At 35.9% G+C, this 22,380-nt stretch overlaps 1 protein-coding gene across 9 annotated transcripts in view; it reads left to right on the forward strand.

Moving 5' to 3' along the window:
• Positions 1–22,380, forward strand: part of DMD (dystrophin) — a 1,152,080-nt gene that overhangs the window by 976,186 nt on the left and 153,514 nt on the right. For all 9 annotated transcript variants that reach the window (XM_085049820.1, XM_085049818.1, XM_085049835.1 and 6 more), the window contains one exon: positions 9,134–9,280. In XM_085049820.1, the coding sequence (XP_084905946.1) occupies positions 9,134–9,280 (147 nt within the window). The remainder of the gene's footprint in view (positions 1–9,133; positions 9,281–22,380) is intronic.

Below are 22,380 nucleotides of genomic sequence, written 5' to 3' on the forward strand. Positions count from 1 at the left end.
CAGCAGCAAAGTCCTTCAGTGATCTTAACTGTGTTTGAACAAATTGTCATCTTTATGTCTCTTTCTCACTGAGAGACTTAAAGGCTTCTTGGCCTCATGGCAAAGAAAGCCAACAACACCCACGTTAGGAAGAACATTGCCAGCGGTTTGAGGGAGGTGATTGTTCAAGAGGATCAGCCTTGGTCACACCTGGAGGGCTGTGTCCAGTTTTGGGCTCCAGGGTACAAGAGAAGCATGGACTTACCTGGAACAAACAGTGAATATTTGTGGCAGGGACACAACTATGGTTACAGGACTGAAGCATCTTTCCTGTGAGGAAAGGCTGAGAGAATTGGGACAGCTCAGCCTTGAGACTCAAGGCAGCTCACAATCATATTAAGGTGAATAAACTCCTGATGAAGAGAAAGCTGGACTCTTCTTAATACTGTTCACTGGCAGAACAAGAGACAGTGGGCACAAATCAAACCCATGAACTTCCCCCTGAGTACAAAAAGAGACACTTGTGGCTGTTCAAATGGTGGCACAGGTTGCCCAGAGAGGGGGTGGAGTCTTATCCTTGGAGATATTCAAACCCTGACTGGACATGATCCTGGACAACCAGCCCTGCTCTGAGCAGAGGGGCTGGGCTAGATGATCTCAAGAGTTGCCCTCCAGCTTCAGCCAGTCTGTGATTCTGTTTCTGCAGCAACATTGTCAACTCTGTTTTTAGCAGCTCTGGATCTGATACTTGATTTTGTATTTCCTTTTAGTGAAAATCAGACTTACTAGTATCTTTAAATGAAATGGCATGCTATAATAATTGACATGCTTAAATCTTCCTAGGCTACAAGCTGGCTACAAATCATCAATAAATAAAGCCGTACTACCCACCCACAAAACCAGGAGATTAATGACAAAGCAATTATGTAATGACTCAAAAGGCTTTGCTACTTAGATTTTTTTAATTTTTACAGCATGTTTTTCAGGACAGTATAGTTTTGTGAGAATGAAAATATTTTTTAGTGCATGCCAAGGATTTTCAGTAGACATATAAAATTATTTAGAAACCATTATACATTTAAACACTGATAATAGTAAGAAATTTGTGTTCTTGGCTTCAGTTTTTGTACATGTCCAAGCTTGCATGGTCTTGGAAAGTTTATTGAGAAGTGCAAAACATTTAATTTCTAAATATAGCTGCTACAGTGTTTAGTCCTGTGTAAAGTTTAGATATTAACTGCCTAAAGAGTAAATACCATTGCTGGAAAACTAGAGATGATTTTCAAATTATTCAATTTTTCTTTTCTTCCTTTTTAAAAAGCTAAGAAAAATGTTTAAAATTCGTTGGGCTTAGGGTTGTAAAAATGAACATTTGGGAAAGGGGATACTATCTACTGAGGTCTTGCATTTACTGTCTCTGGGGGAAACTAACTTCAGGATCAATTTTAATTTCCAATGTTGTGCTCTAAGCACAAACATAGTGTTCAAATCAAAGGCTGGTGTTGCTATAATTGCCAGTCCATAAAATTTGAGAAATAAAAAGCTAGAGATTATGCCAAATTGCCTTTAATATCTTAGGCAGGCATCGTGCCAGTTTCATCCATAACCAAATAGATAGAGACTCATTTCCAGAAGCTGGCATTGAACATTTAAATCATTTGATGCATTGGTGAAATGAACTTTAAAGTCTCCTTTAACTCCTGTTTGCAACAAGAGAAGGGTATTGCAGTATATGCCCTGTGAGATTCATGGTCCCTCTGCCCATGAGTATGGGAAACACTAATGAGCCTTGATTTTTACCAGTGTGTTCAGGGTGACTCAGGGCAATATAGCTGGCAAACAATATCACAGGATGGTGGTGGAGTAATTGCTCATATGTGGTCTCACAGAGATTTTTCTAAACCTGTTTACAAGTCCAAGTGTCGTTAAGGAACACGAAGGACAAAATAACACAATAAATGGATCTGCTCCCAAGCTATTTTTTACTACAGAAATGTTTTTGATAACTAGGAGCCAGTAGGAATACTGAATGTATTTTAAATTATAATTGAAAAGCTTAATAGCCTGTTTTAAGTTTCTGATTGAACAGTTGCATAGTAGTTGCAAATAAATAATTGTTAGATATTGTCTGTTTACTGAATATAATTTGTAAGACAAGTATAGCTAAACTCAATCTCAGTACTACTGTGGTGTACATAAGGACATAAGACTTTGTATATACATCTGTTATTTTCCTTTTGTCAGTGTGATTAATGCTAAGCAATAATGAGTTCATATTCTTAATACAGCTGTATAATTGCTATTTTTTCTGACAAGGCACTCTTGTGGACTACATCTAAACATACATGGTAGGTGTTGGGGTCAGTAGGAAGAAGGATAGTAAGTGTAAAAAAGCAATTTTAATCATTCAGTGGCATTTTTCAGTAGCAGACAATAAATAAAGAACAGCCTTCATTTTAGTTTTCCTATGTGCACAAGGAATATGTATTGTTCTGGGAATACAATTCCTCTTCAGGGTGTATTTTCCAAATGTCTGAATGGGCTTTGGTCACACTATTCCATGAACTACAGTGAGCCGGAAGTTACAGGCACATAATTCAATTTTGGTTGGATTCCTGAGCTCTGTGTTTGACTTGTTAGTCAGCAGCTGCACATGTGGTTGAGGGAGAAGGAGGTTAAGTGGAAAATGTGCATTGTAGAGTCAGAGTTCCTTCCTGAACTTTATTAGGAATTTGTCAATGAAAACTCCATGAAGCTAGAAAAACATATAATATTGAGTATATAATATTATAAATACATAAATTCATTTTATGTGTGCATATTTTTATATAAGTGCATATAAATATACATGATATATAAATACATATGATATATAAATATAAGTATATACGATTAGCATAAAATACATAATATTGATATTAAACTTGTTTTCTTTTTTTTACTCTTCTAATGAATGATTAGTGGACTTTCTTTCAGATTTTATGGAACCAATTTATGAATCCTAAAAGAAAAAGCAAACCTTTTCATGGCATTGACAAAAACCATCCCCCTTTGGTGAATCTTTAAATAAAAAGACCTAGATTTTTTTTCATTTTTTCTCTCTTCTGAACATTGGGCAGCTTTCCAAAGCAGAAATCAGTCTGTGTTAGGGTTCCTTAAATAAAAGATAGGATAAAACCACCCACATGGTATGTGAAATGTGGAAGAAAAGACATCTGAAAAAAACATAATCATCAAATTTTCTTTAATAGAGTTGGTATTCTGGAAAGAGGTGAGGGCTATTTAGTGGCTTTTACTACCTTGGAATAGGATACCCAAAGCGCAAACAAATTTAATGGAAAATATGCAGAAAAGGACTTGCAAATAATTTTGGGAGGCTTATCCTGCATCTTCTAAAATATGTTAGAAACAGATCTGTAATTACAGACACTAGCCCAAAATCCTTTTGGAATTGAAGTTCCAGCTCTAAATCAAAAATACATAAGAAAATCCAAGAGAACAACCAGTAGGGAAAAGATTTGGCTTGGTACTGAGCACTGCAAGTTCAAAACATTGCTATCATAATAGGGATCATTATGAACTAAAGGTCAGCATCTCTGCAGGGACAAAAATAACCCAAAAAATCCACTACAGCAGTGTTCAGTTTTCAGAAAGCAAGCTGCACACAAATGAGGAAGCCTGCCGAAAAGGAACCGAAAGGACAAAGTGTGTGAAGGCAGCATGGAGGCACTGCACTGCATCCTGAGAACCAATCCATACTGCCCAAATGGATTCAGAAAGACCTGGAAAAGATGGAGTGGCTAAAGAAAATAATAAAGAAACCTGTTTGAAGCAAAAATACAAAGAATAAGTTGTAATTATTGAGATCGTTAAATCACCAAAACCAGATGGCTGTTTGGTCAAGTGTTCTAAGGGAAGTGTAAAATAGCTGTATCTATTAACAGCATTTTTTAAATTAAAATCAGGGGGTTTTAATGAGGGATGATGGGGGACACACATGGTGATGATTTTCAAATAGGGCGTGTAGTCAGGCCTGTGGAGCTACAGACCAGGAAATCTGAGAAAGGATGTTCTATAGAAAATATGAGTTTTGTAAAATTAGGTGTGCCTTACATCTCCTAGTGTGCCTTTAAGGAAATATGAGCACATTGTTTAATGGGCTACTGGCCATTTGCCATTCCCAAAGGATTTTAAGGAAGTCTTCGAGCAAAGAAACTAAGCTCCGGTGAGACAACAGAGAAGGTCTTCAGGTGGATAAATAACCAATCATCTGGTAATTTCCTGGAAAAGATGGAAAACAAAAAGCTCAGGTCAGTTTTCCCAAAGAGGAAGATGATGTGCTCCAGGTCTACTCTGTCCAGCATGTACATAAATGAGCTGGAAAGGAAAAATCATTAGTGCAGTGGCACATCTTGATGATACAAACCTATTCAAAGGACTTAAGGTGAGGACAGATTGCAAACAGCAATGGAAAACCTTCACAGTACTGATTGCCAGCAAAGTGATGGCAGACAAAATCAAATGCTGATAAATCTCAAGCAAAACATAGAAAAAAGCCACCCCAACTAGTACAGTAAAGAGCTTTTTAGGCCTTCCAAACATTCCTTTAGCACTCATGAAAGAGGTCTTGGAACCATAACAGAAGTCTCTGAAAACATCACATCAATACTCAGAATGGTTCAGAAAGCCAAATGAAATGCTAGGAATTACTGAAAATTACTGAAAAAGCAGAAAATATCACAGTGCCACAGTGTAAGTCCTTGTCATATCTATATCACGTATTTAGTAGAAAGTGTTTGGGATCCCCAACCTAAAAAAGATTGTAACAGACTAGGTGAAAGGTATCCAAGGACAGAATAAATGGTGTTGGAGTGGTTGTGTCTTATTTCTCATGTCAGTAGCTGTCTGCATGTGAATTTGTTGCCAAGGCTCCCTGTACACTCAGTGAAAATCTGCTCATTTCTGTTGTTGCAATTCAGAATGTGATTTGTGCCATCCTATGGTAAAACCTTATGTTATGTTCAACTCCTGGTTTTGATTGGCTATGGAATATAAAGGGACCATGTAAATATAAAGGCAACTTGCTCAGGTGTAAATACCCTATAGATATAGATGTAAATACCATATAGATATCCACATTTAGTCAAATATAGCTCAGCCTTTGCATCTTAAACATAAAGATGGAAAAAATATGATGTAGGGTTTGTACATCCTGCCACTGCACAAAGTCTTCTAGGCATGATTGATCTCTGTCTCTTTTGAGCTACGAATTAAGGAAGGTCACATTTGGTCTCTAGAAAGAGGTTTAAAAAACCCAAAAACTCTAGCCAATTTGTTGAGCTTACCATAGGATATTTTGGATCATAAAAGCCTATGTTAGTCCAAAAATCAAGTCTATAATTTCTTGGGAAAGATTCCATCAAGATCTGTTTGACATAAAAATCCAGCTTGTGGCTCCACAATCTCTGAGACTCAAATTGCTGAGCTGGAAGAGTACAAGGGACAGAATTTTCCTTAAGCAATTGTATTGGCTGCTATCAGATTGGGCAAGGCGAGCTTTTCATCTGGCCAATTATGGCCACTATGTGTTCTCTAGACTTTTAATATTTGTCTGGTTATGATGTCTGTGGTATGTGTCTTCTAGAGTCCTTGCTCATTTTCCAAGGCATTTTGAAGTATTTTCTAACAAGGTTGTACGGATCATTTAAAATCCAATCTACCACCTACAGTATCACAAACCATTGAAATTCTTTCTTGCATGAGGACAGTTATAATGAAGATAATTTGGGGCCTGTTGTCCTATTGCTGTTCATACTGTGAACTCATTTGCACTCTGAGCAATTTAATGGGTACATCTCCTTGTGGTAGTAATTCACTACTATTCACCATGTATGTTTGTTTTTAAATTACAAGCAATATAATTCTTTATTTTTTAAATATAAACCTATTATATGTAGAGTGGTCTTTATGCAGAAGGGAAAACAAATGGAAAAAATCAATCAGTATTGTATTACACAAAGTTATTATTAAAAATATAAATATTTCTATAACACATTTCCAGTAAAAAGTCTAAATTTCTGCTTCTGTGGTTACTTAGCTCTAGAATCATGTATGTTGACTGACGGACTAGTTGTCTGTCTGTAAGAAAGCTTACAGTTGCTGACTTCTTAAGAATACAAAGTCATATTCCAAGTCTTTCTATGGCTATTTTTCTCTTTTCTGTCTACAGTTTTTTAATTGTAAGCTTACTGGAATTAATTATATAGCTGTTCATTGACTAGCATTCCTTTTTTTGTTCTTGCTGTTTATCATGTCTGGATTTGTCCAACTAATAAAAACACTAGCAAAAATTCAGGCTTACTGATAATGTAATACAGAATATTGAATTTAAAGGCAAAAGCTGTTGGATTTTGTGCATTGGAAAATTAGTATCATACCGCAAAAATCATTATCCTTGCAGCACAAAAAAATTAATTAAGACATCGATTGAAGAGAAGGCAGAAGATGAGTTTTCTTCTTTACTTCCATATCTATTTCTGTGATTTCATTTCTTTCAGGGTGGATTACTTCTGTGTTTCTGGCCTGTAAAATAACTTACAGTCAAGAAACATGCTGACTAATTATGAAGGATTTCTATTTCACCTTAATTTAGGTATAATGGCTGTGGGATTTACCCAATAATTTATGTCAGTATTCAAGTAAGACCCATACTTTCAAGTCCACAATGCAGATGCAATAGATTGGTCTGAAATCAGCCAGATACTTTCATATATGTTTAAAAACAAGAGCCTGATAAAGCCTATGTACTTTTCTTAAGCAGTGAAGTTTTTCAATCAGAAACCTGATCCTAATCCCATACACATAATAGAAAATTAACTTGATTTAATGCAGGAACTTTGTTAAAGTGCATTGTTATGTGGGAACTGATCTTTGCATCTCTTGGTCTGCATTTATTCTGTCAATGGTTTTTATTTTATACATATATTTATTGTATGTATTTAATTTTTCTTATATATTACCTTTATTATATATATATCTAAATGTATAGACATGCATATTTCTATTTTAATGCAAAGTGGTCATTGGTGACACTAGATGAGAGATGTTCTCTCATCCTGGAAACCAAGCGACACTAGAGGAACTGAGTTGATCATCCCGAGTAAGCCACAGAGTCATGACCAGGGACCTTGGGCCATGAAAATAGCAGATCACAGAAGAAAAAGCAGTAAAACAACTGTTTGTAAGTGAAGTGTTCAGACAGTGGTGTATATATTTCTTCAGCCTTTGAGGCCTTTACTTTACAACAACAAATGTCTTCTTTTAAAGCATGTTGTTTGTTCTCTGAACTCAATTGCTAACTAAAAAGTTCAGGGTAAGCACATATATAACTCTCTGGGGTAAAACCAAACATGAGCTCTCTTCCTTTTCTTTGTATTTCAGACCTTTCTCAGCACTGAACTATAAATCAGTTCTCTCCAGTAATGTCAGTTCTACTCCAGTGGTATAAAACTGGGGAAGTGAGGAAATCAACTGGTTTTTTCATGAACTTGATGTATGCATCTTCTCTCACATCGTGGCATTTGCATAGCTCTCTGCACTTCCTTTACAAAACGCACATCCCTTCTGATGGTGTATTTTACAGATTGATCATTAGAGTCATTCACTGTATGAGCACCACTTAAGGCAGTCTAACTCCTTATGTTGCAGGGTAATTCAACATAATTGATGGAAGTCAAGTCTGGTTTTAAAAGACAATTGAGGAACAATTTTTCAATGATGTTTACCTTTAGTGCTCTTCATAGCATTCTATGAACATCTTCATATTATTTGCTCTTGAGGTTCACTGAGATACTGAATGGTCTTTTTTTACCTTATTTTGCATCACGTGTTGATGCAAAGATTACTAGGCAATATTTTCAGGTTATTTGATGATCTAAAATGAGATGCAGACCACATGTGGTTTGTATTAAAAAGGCTGAGAGAAAGGAGCTAGAGAGCAGACTAATATAGCAAGTAAATTATTCTGCCTTTGTGTGCAGACGTCATATGGCAATAAAACATGCTCCTGAGAATGACAGAATTTCTCCCTTAGAAATAGCTCATTGTTACGTTTTGACATATTTTATCACATTAAAGATTCATAAATGTCTCCTTAGAAAAGATAGATGTGGAGCAGCGGAAGATCTACATAGAGATTGTTCTCTTTGATAAAGTCATGGTGCCCTGAATTTATCTGAATGTACCCAGATGCATCTTGGAAACATCCTCATCAGGTTGTTGATTTTAAAAAGAAGAAGTTTGTAACTAGCAGTCTCTGGTTTTCACATACATTACTGAAATTATTAGCTAGACTGCTTTTATGTGTAGTTTTAAAGGTTATTTTAAGAGAGACATTATTTTGGTTTTTCTTTTAATTATGAGTCATGTAAGCCAGTTTGGGAATCATAGCAATTTTTTTTCTCTTTATCTCTCTCTTTTTTTTTTTCTTTTTTTTTGACTCCCCTTTATTAACTTTTCTTATTTGCAACACACAAGATACTCATAGTAAAATCATGGCCTGATTGAAGTCTGTAATAGTTTTATCATTTTTCCATTGGTTGTATTTGGAAACAGCTGTCTTCCTCTGTTTTCCTGTGTTAAAATCTACTCATCATTCCCATCCATCCTGAATGAACACGTGCTACACACACATAAAGGATGAGGTGGGAGACAAGAGTGCTCTGCAGGGCACCTCCCAGTGCTTGTGCTGGTTAGAAATTTGGCTTCACTGCCCAAAGGTGGCTATGAAGGTTCCAAATTCATAGCACCTTCTGAGATGCTGGGCCTTACATGTGAGACCTAGAGTCCATATGAAGTTAAATAAACAGTCTCGTAACCAAAACATGACCATATGCTCTTTCCTTTCAGTTTGGCATGTAATATCTTCCTGTTACTAATCAGCTGGTAGTAGTGCCAATAGTTTTTAACTTTATTGCTTATTTATATTTGTATTTATATTTATATATGTATATATTTATATGTTTATATATTTATATATTTATATATTATTTCTATATTTATATATTTATATATTATTTATATATTTATATATTATTTTATGTATATTATTTCTATTGATATTGATTATATTTATATTTATATTTAATTCACACAGGTTTATCGAGCAGAGCTTGTTCCCCTTAAAGAAAAGGTTCATCACGTCAATGACCTCGCTCATCGCTTCACTCCCTCTGATATTCAGCTCTCCCAGTACAATCTCAGCTGTATAGAGGACCTGAACACAAGGTGGAAGGTGCTGCAGGTATATTTCACATTACTTTTTTCTTCATGCTGCATTTAAATAAATATTTCTATTTCTCTGTGCTTTGTTCCCTGTGGGATAGCACCAAAGGCATACTGAGGAATGGAAGATGAGAAAGCCCAAGAAAATGTTTTGTTGTTATCATTCATAAATGCATTAGAGAGAGATCCAACCTGATATTGCAGATTTGTTGTTTAAAAATAAAAAGGGCAAGCCACATGTTTTGTACACAATTCAAAGATAATATGTTCTTTTCCACAGAGCTTGGGAAACATCGTGAACAATTCACTTTTCACTGTAAATTACTGCTTTGATTTATCAAATCCAGATATTTGAAAAACAAATTTTTTCATCTTTTCTGAAGACACTTGGAAACAGTATGTCAGGATGAGATGTTATTGCTGATAGAACAGATAGTTAATTGAAATATTATGGTTTACTGTCTTTTGTCATATTTACTTAAATGTCATCTGGAAGATATAGAGAGTAAGGTGAAAGCACTCCAGTAAATTTTTAAACACATCCTGAGGGGAAAAGACATAAGTAACTTTGAAGGATTATCATATACTAAAGGCCAAGTCGTGATGCTTGGAAAGAGGAAAGACACATCTGTTCCTGTAATACAAATTTTCTACTTAAAAGAGAGCAGAGTTTGAAATGTATTGACAGGCAGAGATCATTTTTGTTAGAGGAGAATAAAATAGCATAGACTGGAATAGAATAGCTCAGTTGGAATAAATGCACAATTATTTAGGCCAACTGTTCTACACACAAGACCTGCTGGACACTCACATCTGAGTGGTACTTTTTAAAAGATCACATATTTTTCCATCTTAGGGTTAGACTTATTTAAGTATGACCAGCACTTCAATTAGGTGTGATACCCTTAATAGAAAACTGAAATTTTGGCCATGCAATAGGAAAAGCAAAAATGAAAATTGATTTTGTTTCATGCAAAACCATTCTCATAGGCTTCTCTTAATTCTTATTTTCAAGAAGTAATTCTTTCTGTGTTCTTACTCTTCTCTGTCTCTCCCCATCTTACTTCCCTTATTTCTGCTTGGATTTTTTTCTGTACTCTGTTTTTTCGTCTTCTTAGTTTACTTCTCCTTTTTTCCCTCCTCAAAGTTTGTATCTCTCTCTCCTTGCCATATTCCTAATGGGGAAAATATTTCTCACCCATGTATCCCATTTCCTAAAAAATATCACTGCAGGAAAATCATAAAACAGAGACTTCTGTGCTATTGTTTGCCAGGAAGATACCCATCCTTGGTTATGTGTGGGAAAAGTGCATAAAGACATAAAATTTATCACATCTGAAACCCCAGTGAATTCTAGTGCTATGAGAAAGCTGAAGAGCATTTTGTAAAGGAGGTAATCATGTATCATTTGTTGCTTTATTAACACTGGGAACTCACATAAGATCAGGGGAGGAAATGTGTCAATTTAAGCCAGATCTTACAGCAATTTATTAATTTTAAAAGCATAAGAATAAGGCCAACCATAGTCAGTTATCTGTGATATTGCACAGTGGTTCTACAGTGAGATTAGTGCTGTTAGTGAATAGAACCAAATATTCCTCCAGAATCTTCCCAGAACTTCATTTGTATTTATGCAGTAAGGCATGTTTGCCATTAATTTACCTGGTTTGTATTCAATTTTAGTGAATATGCTCTGGAGTATTGCTGGAACAAAAATGTATAGAAAGCACTCAACCACTCACAGACTCAACCAGTCTGGTTTTGGAGTGTTGTGTGGAGTGCATTTCATTAATGAAAGCTGAGACACTCAGCTCAGTCACTGAAAACTGTGTTATCTTCTGTGGAGTTTAAGCAATGTAAAAATAATTAGCTTCATGCCGTTAATAGAGTAGTTTTGAGGAAAATACGCTGTTTATTTTTTCATTTTTCTTAAACATGAAAGGAGATGAATTCTTTCCAAGGAGCTACTTGTTATGAACTTCACAAGAAACTCTCATGTGTGCTTCAAACACTCTGTGTAGTGAGTTCATCCTGGGGTAAAACATGCCTTGCAAACTCTTACTTATTTCCAGGTGACATTTAGGGAGCCAGGAATCCCAGACTGGTGAGAGTTAAATCCATTTCACTTTGGTCAGAGATCTGGTTGGTGTAATGCTGGTCAAAGGGCAAAGCTCCTGACATGTAAAAGAATGTACAAGTATCCCATGGAGAACATAGCCTTCAGTTATCAAAAAAGATTTTTTTTTGTTTAAATCAAATTGGGTTTGCTTTTACTTAGAATACCTTTAATAAGGAATATACAATAAGAGAATAAGAAAGATACAATTAGAAAAAAGCAATAAGAACTATCTTTCACCCCCGAAAAATGTATCTATTAAGATATTTTGTTATGACATTTATATTCTAGTGCTTTTACTTCAGAAAGTTTGGTAGTGTGTGAGTGGTTGTCTCTGAGCACATTAAAAACCTAGAGCTAAATCAGCCCAAGGTCTTTCCCAACCCAAACTTGTCTATAATTCTATAATTATATATATAATGACTGTCAAGAGGCATAAGCCCTAATTTCGGTATCATTCCTCACTCCTCAGCTCATCTTTCCCCAGCAGCAAAGATTCTGCAGGATGTGGGGATTTGAAGGTTGTTGTGGTGCAAAAACCACGCTGCCTCTCGTTAGAGGGTCCAGCCACAACTGTTCCCTCCAACAGCACTCTCTGCTTGCAGGAACTGTGAAGAGCCAGCAGGATTTTAGTACCCCTGCAGGCACTTATCTAAAGTCAGATCATCATTTTATTTGTATTCTGCTGAGGACAGGCTCTTTACCAAGCTGCATAATGCACACTACTGTAATAAGTATCACAGCAATAAATTATTTCAAAAAACAGCTTCTTCTGTGTGCTTCACAAATATTAGCTTATTCTTTCAAGCTGTGGTGAAAAATATCAATGAGTCTTATTACCATCTGTATTTCCAGAGGTACTAATATCGAGAGTATAAAAGCCAAAAAGGAAATCCCTTCTTTCCTGAAATCAGTGTAAAGTTGTCACAATGCATCAAAGTCCTTCTGGCCAGTGAATCTCCAAAGAGCTAAATCACAGGCATTCTGGGCAGCACTCCTCAGCTCACACCTTGGTTTTTATAGGGGTTGGACACCAGGGCAAGTGAGTTGCAGCAAAACATAAACTGAAATCAGCAGTGACCTATTGTAGTAGGTTTTAGGTTTGGGCGGGTTTTAATTTAGATTCTCCCTCTGTCTTCCATGCCTTCTCCAAAAGAAAATATCCTACCAAAAAAAAAAGAAATAGTAACAAAAACGCCTATGTAAAAGAAATATCTTTTTCAGGTCTCTTGCAGTTGAATTGAAGCAAATTTACTAGATTTTTTTTTAAATTCTATGTAGTAATGGTTTCAGGAAGGAACCTTCATGTCTAAACCACAGAATTAGTATTTGAATGTGGTGAAGGATGGTCTCTCACATAATTTTTTCTAGAGAAAAAGAGAAACCTCTCTTGCTTTACATTTCAATTGTCCAATAGGAACTCATACATAGGATCCTCATACAGGAAAGCTCTAGTCATACACTCAAATAGAATATTTGCCTTAATTTTTTCTACATCTTAAGTTACAAGTAGTTATTTATTAGTAAAAAGTGAGTGTAAACTCAGGTGAAAGTTGATAGATTGACAGATTATGTAACAGCAGCAAGAAAGATGCTACTTCCTCTATGTAAGACAGAGAATGTCATGTCTAAATGAATGACATTATAAAAGGAAGTTAGATTTTTTTATTTGAGCATTACTTCCTTTCTCTTACCTTAGCAGCTTCTCTTTCCATTGTGGTATTTCCTTAATTTTAATTATTTTTTTTTCTATTTCCTTGGTCTTTCCTCTTTTTTAAACTATATTTTGACATATGTCATCGGTTAGTGGCTGACAAAAATGGGAGACAACTTTTCTAAATATATGGAGCAAAAATTCTACCTAGAATGATGGTAGTTAAGGCACAACTAAATTCATGGTGCTTTTCAACCTTGAAATTTGAAATTATTTTGTATTTTCAGACTTCATCTTCCCAGCAGAGGGAGATTTTGATCCTTTTTGGAAGTTGAGTTTTCCCATCAGACTACTTAGTTAAAATGTTGGTTTGTATATTCTGTGAGAACAGGAACTTCTGCCAAAACCACAATTGTTACAGTTCTTTAATGGCCTCTTATTTGTTTAATTTGCTATGCCAGTTGGCGGCAGAAGTCATATACCCATGCATTTTTCTTCATTTCTGTTAGATGGAGCCTCAGATTTTCTCAATGTTTGCCTGCAAAATTATGCATATAGAATTGATCTTGCAGCCTTTGAGTCTTTAGAGATCCTATTTATTTATTTCTGTAAGTTAGTGGAGGAAGGCCAGCTATCAGGATTGGGATTCTTCTAATGAAGTCTGTGTCAAAAATTGGAAAGATTCCTTCCTAAATTAAGAGGATATCTTCATTGGGGCATCTTTAGGGCAGTCAGTGAAAGGAAGTGTGTAACTATAAACAGGCATGGTTATCATCCACAGACATGCCAGCAGGAAGACTTATAAAATCTTATTAAATTTATGTGTTGTGTGTGATGAATTTCACTTTGTTGGAAATTACAAATGCTTTAATCATTTTTTGTATAGGAGGTGCATTCATTTTGAGAGTTTTGTTATCCTCTTTGACTTCCTTTACTCTGGAATTTTGTCTTCTATGAAGATATTTTGAAGAACCATGCAGAGGAACAGCAATTTACCCTACTTTATATTCTCATTACAATATGCATCTGTAGATTTCTTTCAATGTATTTTTTTGTTTCTCACATATGTGTGTGAGTGTAGGGGATTATAAAAGCTGAGTTATTCTGTTTATATGTAAAAAGAAAAGCAATTAAAATTTATCAAAAGTAAAAAAATATGTTACACGTGCAGCTTGAATTTAGCACTCTCTTGTACAACCTTTGCATATACAATATCTTCTGTAAGATCTCCCATTTATCTATTTGATGGATAAATGATAGGAAAAGAATGGGCATATTAGTTGATATATGTAAGTCTCATTTCCTTATAAAGGGAGACTTGAGCAATTTACTTCCACCTGTCAGCAGTTATAGATTATGTTTGGCAGCACACATCTATATGACTCATACCAGACTATATTTAGGATCCTGAGGAAAACAGAGGTTGTGATACTGTTGAGAATATATTCACTGGAAACCAACATCCACTAGTTCTGTTGGGTTTTATTCAAGTAGTTTTAGCTAACTCATCCAGTTTGTAGCTCTTTAACTTATTTATCAAACACCATTGAAACTGTGTTCTTTAATGTTCATGATCTGTAATACCTGATCATCTCAAAACCATTAATTGAAATTACTTCTGCAGAAGTTCTTTTGACAAGGAGCGTGAAAGTTACATTTGAAGAATTAAAGCTCTGAGTTTCAGTGCTATAAAGAGATGTAGACTACATGAGTTAGAAGATATTACCTGGGATGCTAAAATCTCACAGATAGCTTCATTTTTTTTCTTGTACAAATTGAAAGAATATGGCCTGATTTTTTTCAACACCTTTTTAGGTGTGTGACCTGATTCCAATCAGCTATGTTTAGGCTGCTTATTATGAAAAATTAGGGTTGTTCAAGGTAAGAATGTGTGAGGGGGAATAGCTGGGAAGTGTGCAAAGTTAGCAGCAGTCAGACTAGGGAAAGCAAACAAGGACAAAACAAAAACGAACCTTGCAATTATCAGCCAACCTCCAACCCTGCCTTCCACTCCACAGCCCCTTTTCCATCCCAAAATGTCATCAACTGTCAGAGCTCATAATTTGCAGGTTAGATTTTGCAGAGGAGGACAGGAGTGCGTAGGTGGGGCAGGGCAGGATCATTGTCAGCAGTTTGGCACCAGCAGGCTGATGAATCTGTGCAATTTGTGGTTCTGCTCCATGTCCTGGAAGGGATGACACTGCTGACACTGATCGCCTGCCCGTTCATGCCTGCCTGGCTTGAAGAGAGGCTGGAGCAGATGTACAAAGTTTGCTTTGAATGTGGAACACGTTTGTGGCAGATAGAGCATTCACTGAATTTAAGGGCTGCCCAGTAAAGGCTCTCTAATGTGATTTTCAGAGGCTTGTAACTCAATGAAACCTTAATGAATACCCTTGGATTGAAAGCAATATAAAACCCCTCAGATTCCGAGTACCAGTGCCAAAGTATTGTTAAAGGTTTTTAGAGGGAGAATGTAAAAGTGGCAAAACATATTTCTCTTTCTCCCCATTTTCACTAATCCCTTCTTCTGAAATGATGTGATTTTTTTGCAAGAAACTTCATTTGAAGTGATTAAAAGCCTGAGGTAAAGAAATAATACCCACATTTCCAGTGCAGAAGGTTAATGTTAGCCTTTTTTACTTCTTTGTTGAGTCATTTTGTGTCTTTCTGATATATCAATTATATGTTCTATCACTGCAGATATTTTTATGTCAGGCCATCTACTTTCAGGTTACAGAAAGCTTTTGCAGTCTTTTAGCTAGGTAGTATTTTGTGCTATATTTTTTATGTCTTCTTGCTTCAGTGAGGCTTTAAGCTAAGATTTTTTTGCTGTTTTAGAAGTACTGTTAATAATAGTGTTTAAAATACTAAATGTCAGTGGCATTAAGTTGTGACACAGATTTGAAACCAGCCTTTAGGGAAGATTATGTGTGTCATTTAAAAAATATTTTCACAAGGTGCTCTCTAAAGTTGCCCTTGCAGTTTTCAACACAGTTTGAGTAAAACTGGATGTTGTATCCTTGTATAGAAAATTATGGGCAGCGTGGAAGTGATGTAATGGTATTTGCTGTAGAGGAAGGCACTTTCTAATTAAAATGGCTCAAATCCTGTAATATGTTATGTGTGCAAACGTCTTCTTTAAAGTCCTTCCTAATTTGGATCCACCCAGCACAGCACAGGCAGAAGGTGTTATTTCAAGATGCTTATCCTGTGGCTCATCTAAGCTGTTCAATTCTTGTGCTTGATGTTACTTTATAAAACACTGATACTGCAATAACCTTTAGAAATATACCCCCTGGTTACAGAACAAACTTAGTATGAATTACAGTTCTTGATACAGAGCTTACAGTTTTAGGTTTTATGAATATTCATTTTTTATTTCTTTTGTACCTGGAAAAGTCAACATCCGATTCCTGTTTGTGGAAATAAATTCTTTAGGGTATGCCATTTTTTGGGGAAGCTTCAAGTGTGGAGGTTGAAGGCTTGATTAGTCTTTCTCTTCCATTTTCTCAGGTGTTCAAAGTTGTTTCTCTACCACAGCTCAGTTTTGTTTAAAACAAAATTCATTAGCATTAATCAATCCAGAAAAATAATCCCAAGGCTACATTTGTAGATACCATATTCATTGTGTTGGATGTTTTCTCTTTCATTCCTCTGATATCTCATACCAACCTCAGGTGTTTTGTGTCCTTTCCTTTCAATACCCTCATTTATGACTCTTTCATCTGTAAAAACAGTCAGTTCTGTCCTAATTAATTAGCTGACACATAGCTGATAATAGAGTGCTGTTTCAGTGCAATGATTTTTGGGGTATTCAGAAGGAATAGAAGATTTTGTCTTCCATAAAATTGCTTTGTGCTTTTTGTATATCCAAGCATTACAGTTCCTTATCTCAAAACGTCACATTTCAAATCCTGAGTTGATTTTGTCTGTACTTTTGCCAGCCAAATAACTAAGATAACTGAATTTGGTTTGCACATCAGTTGTCATAGCTACCTGCAATATATCCCTGAATCTGCCTAGGTTTACCTCTAATGAGAAAGGGGTTACATTTTTCTCATAGAGCCTCCATAACTTTATTCAGCTGCAAATGACCTATGAAATACTGTCAGACTGGTATGGTCTGTTGCAAAAATCATGTGAACTTCCTCTTTTCAAAAGTCAGGATCTAATCCTTTTTTCTTCACTACTGCATAGCAGGTCAGCTCCCATCAAATAAAGTTTCAGAGAGACAGACAAATCCAATTTTATGATCACCACTTTTCTGTCTCAACACTGTGCTCAGTGGTTCCCACAGCTGATGGGATAAGCCTGTGGTGTTTTACAGTGCCAGGTCATGCTGAGTTTTTCAGCTTTGCCAATGAAACTCTACATAATTTTTTTAAATTATTTTAACCATCTTGTGCGTGAATTCAAGTGTTTTCAGGTGAGTATCCATTTATGGATCAGAACTAAATTTTAAAAATTTAGTTGAATTATAATGGCATTGTGTTGATTTGGTGTTTTAGTTTTACTGTAGCTTTTACTTTTAGTTTACTGTGGTTCTGATTGTCACATAGTCTTAAGGTCTGTCCCACTCCCTAGAGAGGGGACTAAAAAAACCCCCCTGTTTCATGTAAATTTGTGTTAATAATTAATTATTGTTATATAAACCAAGGCCCCTGAATCAGATAATAGTGTCTTTGTGATGTGAGCTTCACTCCAGCTCTGGACACAAACTCTGAACTTGTATTACTCAGCGTGTTCATGGAAAGCATGGCTACCACTGATGTTGTAAAATCTACTGCAGTTAGTCTGTGAACTGCTACAGAAAACAAATCACAAACTCTTTAGCAATGCTGCTGTGGGGTGTTCAGTGGTGACTGTGAAATGAGAGGCACCACTGCTGTGGTGGAACTAAAGCCCCCATGGACTGCTGGCTCTGTCAGCTCTGCCATCCCTCCCAGCTGGACTGACTGCTAGCCCTGCTCAGCTCACATATCCTCGAGTGACCCAGGAGCAACAGTTGTGCCTTTTTCTGCCAGGAAAAAAAAAAGAAAACACCTTTATTGTACAATTTATCAAAGAACATCCTCGGAAAGTTGTAAAAGTTGAAAGAATAAAAAGCCTGATTTGCTGTCTTCAGAAAGCTAATTGAGTCTTAAATCTTTATATAGGAGATATCCCTTGTTCCTGATCCTTCTAGCACTTTGGAGGGATAGTCCCAAAAAGATGCGTTCACAGTTGTGCACAGAGTAGATTTCTTGAATCTTGTCATATTAATTACATGATCAGTATGTTCACACAGCAGAGATACTACTTAGAGATACTGTATTTCACTGTCTTGCTCATATTCAGATAAACTCTAACTTGCCAGAGATTTTTTTTTTTTCCTGAATGAGAATATAACTAACAGATGTTTGTTTTTGGCTCCATTTCTACATTCTTTGAAAGCTGGAGAATTAAATTGCTGACATTCAGACAACACTAATTCCCATATCCAGGGAGCCTAATTTGCCATCCCTGAGATTCTGATTCCTGGTGTTCTTGGGTTTAAAAACCATTTCAGTGACACAATATAAGAATAGGCTGGGGAGTTTCAATAGTATGCTCCTGCTAAACATAATCACATTTTATAAACATCTGTGTCATTACTGGTGTGATTCATCTCTAAGCTGTATACAGCTGTGTTTGCAGTTTCAATTAACAGTCCTCTAATTTCATATCCATCTCATGCTGCTAATTTAGTTAATTTATTCATAATTAAGAGTATTCTATTTTCTACGAAGGTTTGTTGAGCTTAGTGCATTATAAAAATTTTTTAAAACCCTGAAAGCTGAGGCATTTTGGTTCTTACAATAGTCAGATCAGAACTAAAATGTCATTAATGTGCCTAAAGGGGAAGACAAGATGTAAGGGACATTTTTTTCTTTTCTCACTGTGGAATGAGAAGCCTTTGGAAGGTATTGGCTTTGTGTTTGAAAGCAAATGACAGTATGAATGTGTTCTTTTCTCCTCTTTTTCACCCCTCTCCCTTTTGCCCAAAATCTAATGTAATTCTATGATTTCCATTAATACAGTTGGTTTTACTATGTAAAGAAAAGGATACCTCTAAAAAGGGTGTTACAAGAAGAGGTATGTGACAGACATGAATCATCCTTCTTCATGCATTTTTGTTCTCTAGCACTAATATTTTAGAGTACAATGTATTTAAAAGGACCTGTGTGGTTAAGAACTGTGAGATAGCTTTATAAAATTAAACTGAGACAAATTTACAACTGAGACACACTCACGTGGAAGATAAGGACTGTCTTAGTATTTATCAATAGTGTTTGCATTTTTAGAAAATACCTTTTTGTGTATCAGTAGAAGAATATTGTGTGAAAAATGGGTTAGAAAACCTAGATACAAGTTTTCTACAGTTGTCCACAGTCTAATGATGTTCTACCATTTTCCAGGGTTGGTTAGAACTCTCCAATACTTTGTAAATACAGAGATACTGCCTTCAAAATCCCTACAGGGATACTTATTCTAGGAGGTGTCTGCAGTATTAAGGAGTTGTATGTATAAATGGCTTTCCATTAAAAAACAAAAATGAAACAAACCAAAACAAACCAAACAAAAAAAAAATCAAAACCAGAACAAACAAAAAAAGCAACCAACCAAACAACAACAACAAAAAAAAAACACCAACTCATCTTTAGCAGGAAGGGTATTTTGATATTTGTGTGTTAATGAGGAGGTGAGCAGAGCATTGGAAGTTCAGCATTCCTTTCTGGAAAAGAGGGAGAAGGACAGTCTTCCTCCTTCAAAAAAATAAATAGCTGTTTGAGATAAGTATTAGTCTGAGTATTGCTATAATTTGAAGTGAACAGAGGGAAGTTGTACAGAAAACATTGAAATAGTGTGATCAATATGTTTCAAGCAGAGCTTCAAGTTTTTAATGACAGCTGCTGAATCCTTTATTGCTGAAAATCACAGTTGTCTGCTGCATTTTCCTTTAATCTTCCCCTTCCTACAATCTCCTTGATGCTCTTTTTAGTTTCTCTTGTTGCTCTTTTTCTCCTTGAAGCTTCCTTTCTTCCTCTTCATATAAGCTTCTCCTTGTCTGTCATACCATCTACTATCATACCACTATTTATTAAGAAAAGGCTAGGAAGAAAATCATGAAACAAATAAATAGAGAACAAAGCTAGGAAATTTATAATCTGAAATGAGAAGAAATGAGAGGGATAGAGAGAGGAAAAGTGCAATGTAAGGTGAGGTAGGCTTTTAGTCCTGGCAGTTGTATGAATCATAGCCTTTTCTTTTCCCAAGGAAACTCTTAAGATCAGAGTTAGTGGAAGATGTAGCTATGGTCTAAGCAGACCTCTAAAGCTCTTCAAAGCAGACAGTCTCATAATTTTATTTTCTTTTACTTGTCAAATGTTAATGCTGAAATGCAATATTCTGAAGAGAATAAAAGTTTGAGCCATTTCAACCTTTTAGCTGCATACTCTGTGTATTTAGCAAATAGAATGACAGTTGCTTGCTGTACAAATTCCAGGCTGCCCCACCTTTTTTTGATTAAAATGGTGATTAGGGTTAAAGGAGATTATAGCAATTTTCCAGGGTCCTGTTCCACTGCAAGCTCAGGGTAAGAGAGGGTGATTCAAGTGCCTGCAGAAAGATAGATTATCACAGGTTGCTCAATTTCCAAGCTTCTATGGATTTTTACTACCTTTGTTATTTGTGTAGATTCTCCAGATTTTACTATGCAAGAAAGGAAACATTCATTTTCCGTACACAAAAAGAAATTAATGATTTTTTTCCCTCCAAGGAGAGATGTGTCTTCAAAAGGAAGCGCGTAGGGTTTTTAAATTTAATTTTATTAATATCATACTCAGGAGTTTTGTTGCTTTTCCTTTTTCTTACTCTACACGAAATGATAGCACAATTGTATTTTGTACTTCAGATGCTAAATTTAAATCCTGTGGAAGTCTGTAAACCTATGTGAATTTATATTTCAAAGAGAATTGAACGTGATTTGCTTACATATCTAAAGAGATGCCAGTGCCACAATTTGGAAACAAATATTCAGACCTTGAATCATCTTCCTGCTTAAATTAAGTTTTTCAGATAAAGGTTTGGGGATTCACTTCTAGAATCATCAAGTCCATGATGTTAGACATGGGAATCCCATCTGTGTTTTTCCCAAAAGAGGATTTTGTGCATGCAGTATTACAAAAAATGTGGTCAATTTTCATCTTCTGCATACATTCGCTGACAGAGAAGAATATAAATACCTGTCATGAAAATGCTGAGACACTTTTGTGTGTCTCAGCCTCGTGTCTTTATCACCAGAGGATAATTTCCCGTTTTGCATGCCCTCAGAACTCCTGAGGCACCTGCCTGTGCAGGGGTGATGTGGCTGCCATAGGAGTGTTGATCTTAGGTAATTCAATAATAGACCTCCCAGCCATCTGAACGTCTCTTTCTCTGGATCAGCCAACACCTGAAGTGTTCATGTTAAATGTTTACTTGTTGTTTAAAACAAATGTGGTGATTTTGAATCACTGTCACCTGGGAAATAGATCTGCATTTAACTGACCAATAAAACAAACCAGCCTGGGCCTGACCAAAAAAAAGAAAGGAAAGGGGATCATTCAGGCCACTAGATCAGAGATTTTCCAGTTATGAAAAAGCAATTTTAGCCTCTGATAGGGAACCACATCTGTTCCAGGATGTAAGTGTGATAAGAGCTGTATGCCTTACCTGTGCTGCTCCTGCTTACTTCAAGGGAAGGCACATTTCAACTCAGCAGGATTTATCTCCCTGGTTCCTGGTCATGTCAATCTGTTACCCTCCACCTGTGCAAAGTCTTCAAAAGTTCTTGGCCTGTTGCACTACATGAAAAAGTGTGTGCAGATTTGAAAGCCTAGATTTGTTTCTGAGGGGGTTTTATGTGCTGTCTTTCCACTCCCAGAGCTGTATAAATCCCATCAAAGCAGCAGCCTCTCAAACTACTTCTGCAGGTTTGGGTTGTGGATTTTCTTTCTTTCTTTCTTTTTGGAATATTCAGATGCATAGGTGAACTTCTAGAATTTTAATTATATCTGTATCTGATGAGCTGCAGAAATGTAAAAGGGGTTTGGGTGAGATTTAATTTTAGATAGCAGCTTAATTAACTGCATTTGTAAAAACCAGTGCAGCTTTAATTAAATTTCTCTACATGAATTTAGTTATTTAATTGAAAATTTGTTGGGATAGTCCTTACAATTTATAACTCTTCCTATATGAGAATCTTAAATAACAGATCATAATAATAATTAAAAAAACCCCAAACTATATTTAAGTTTTTGCTAGATTTCTACGGGCTTTTTGCAAA

This window comes from Lichenostomus cassidix, chromosome 1, assembly GCF_008360975.1.
Source record: "Lichenostomus cassidix isolate B80296 chromosome 1, HeHo_3.0, whole genome shotgun sequence".
Classification (NCBI taxonomy): Eukaryota; Metazoa; Chordata; class Aves; order Passeriformes; family Meliphagidae; genus Lichenostomus; species Lichenostomus cassidix.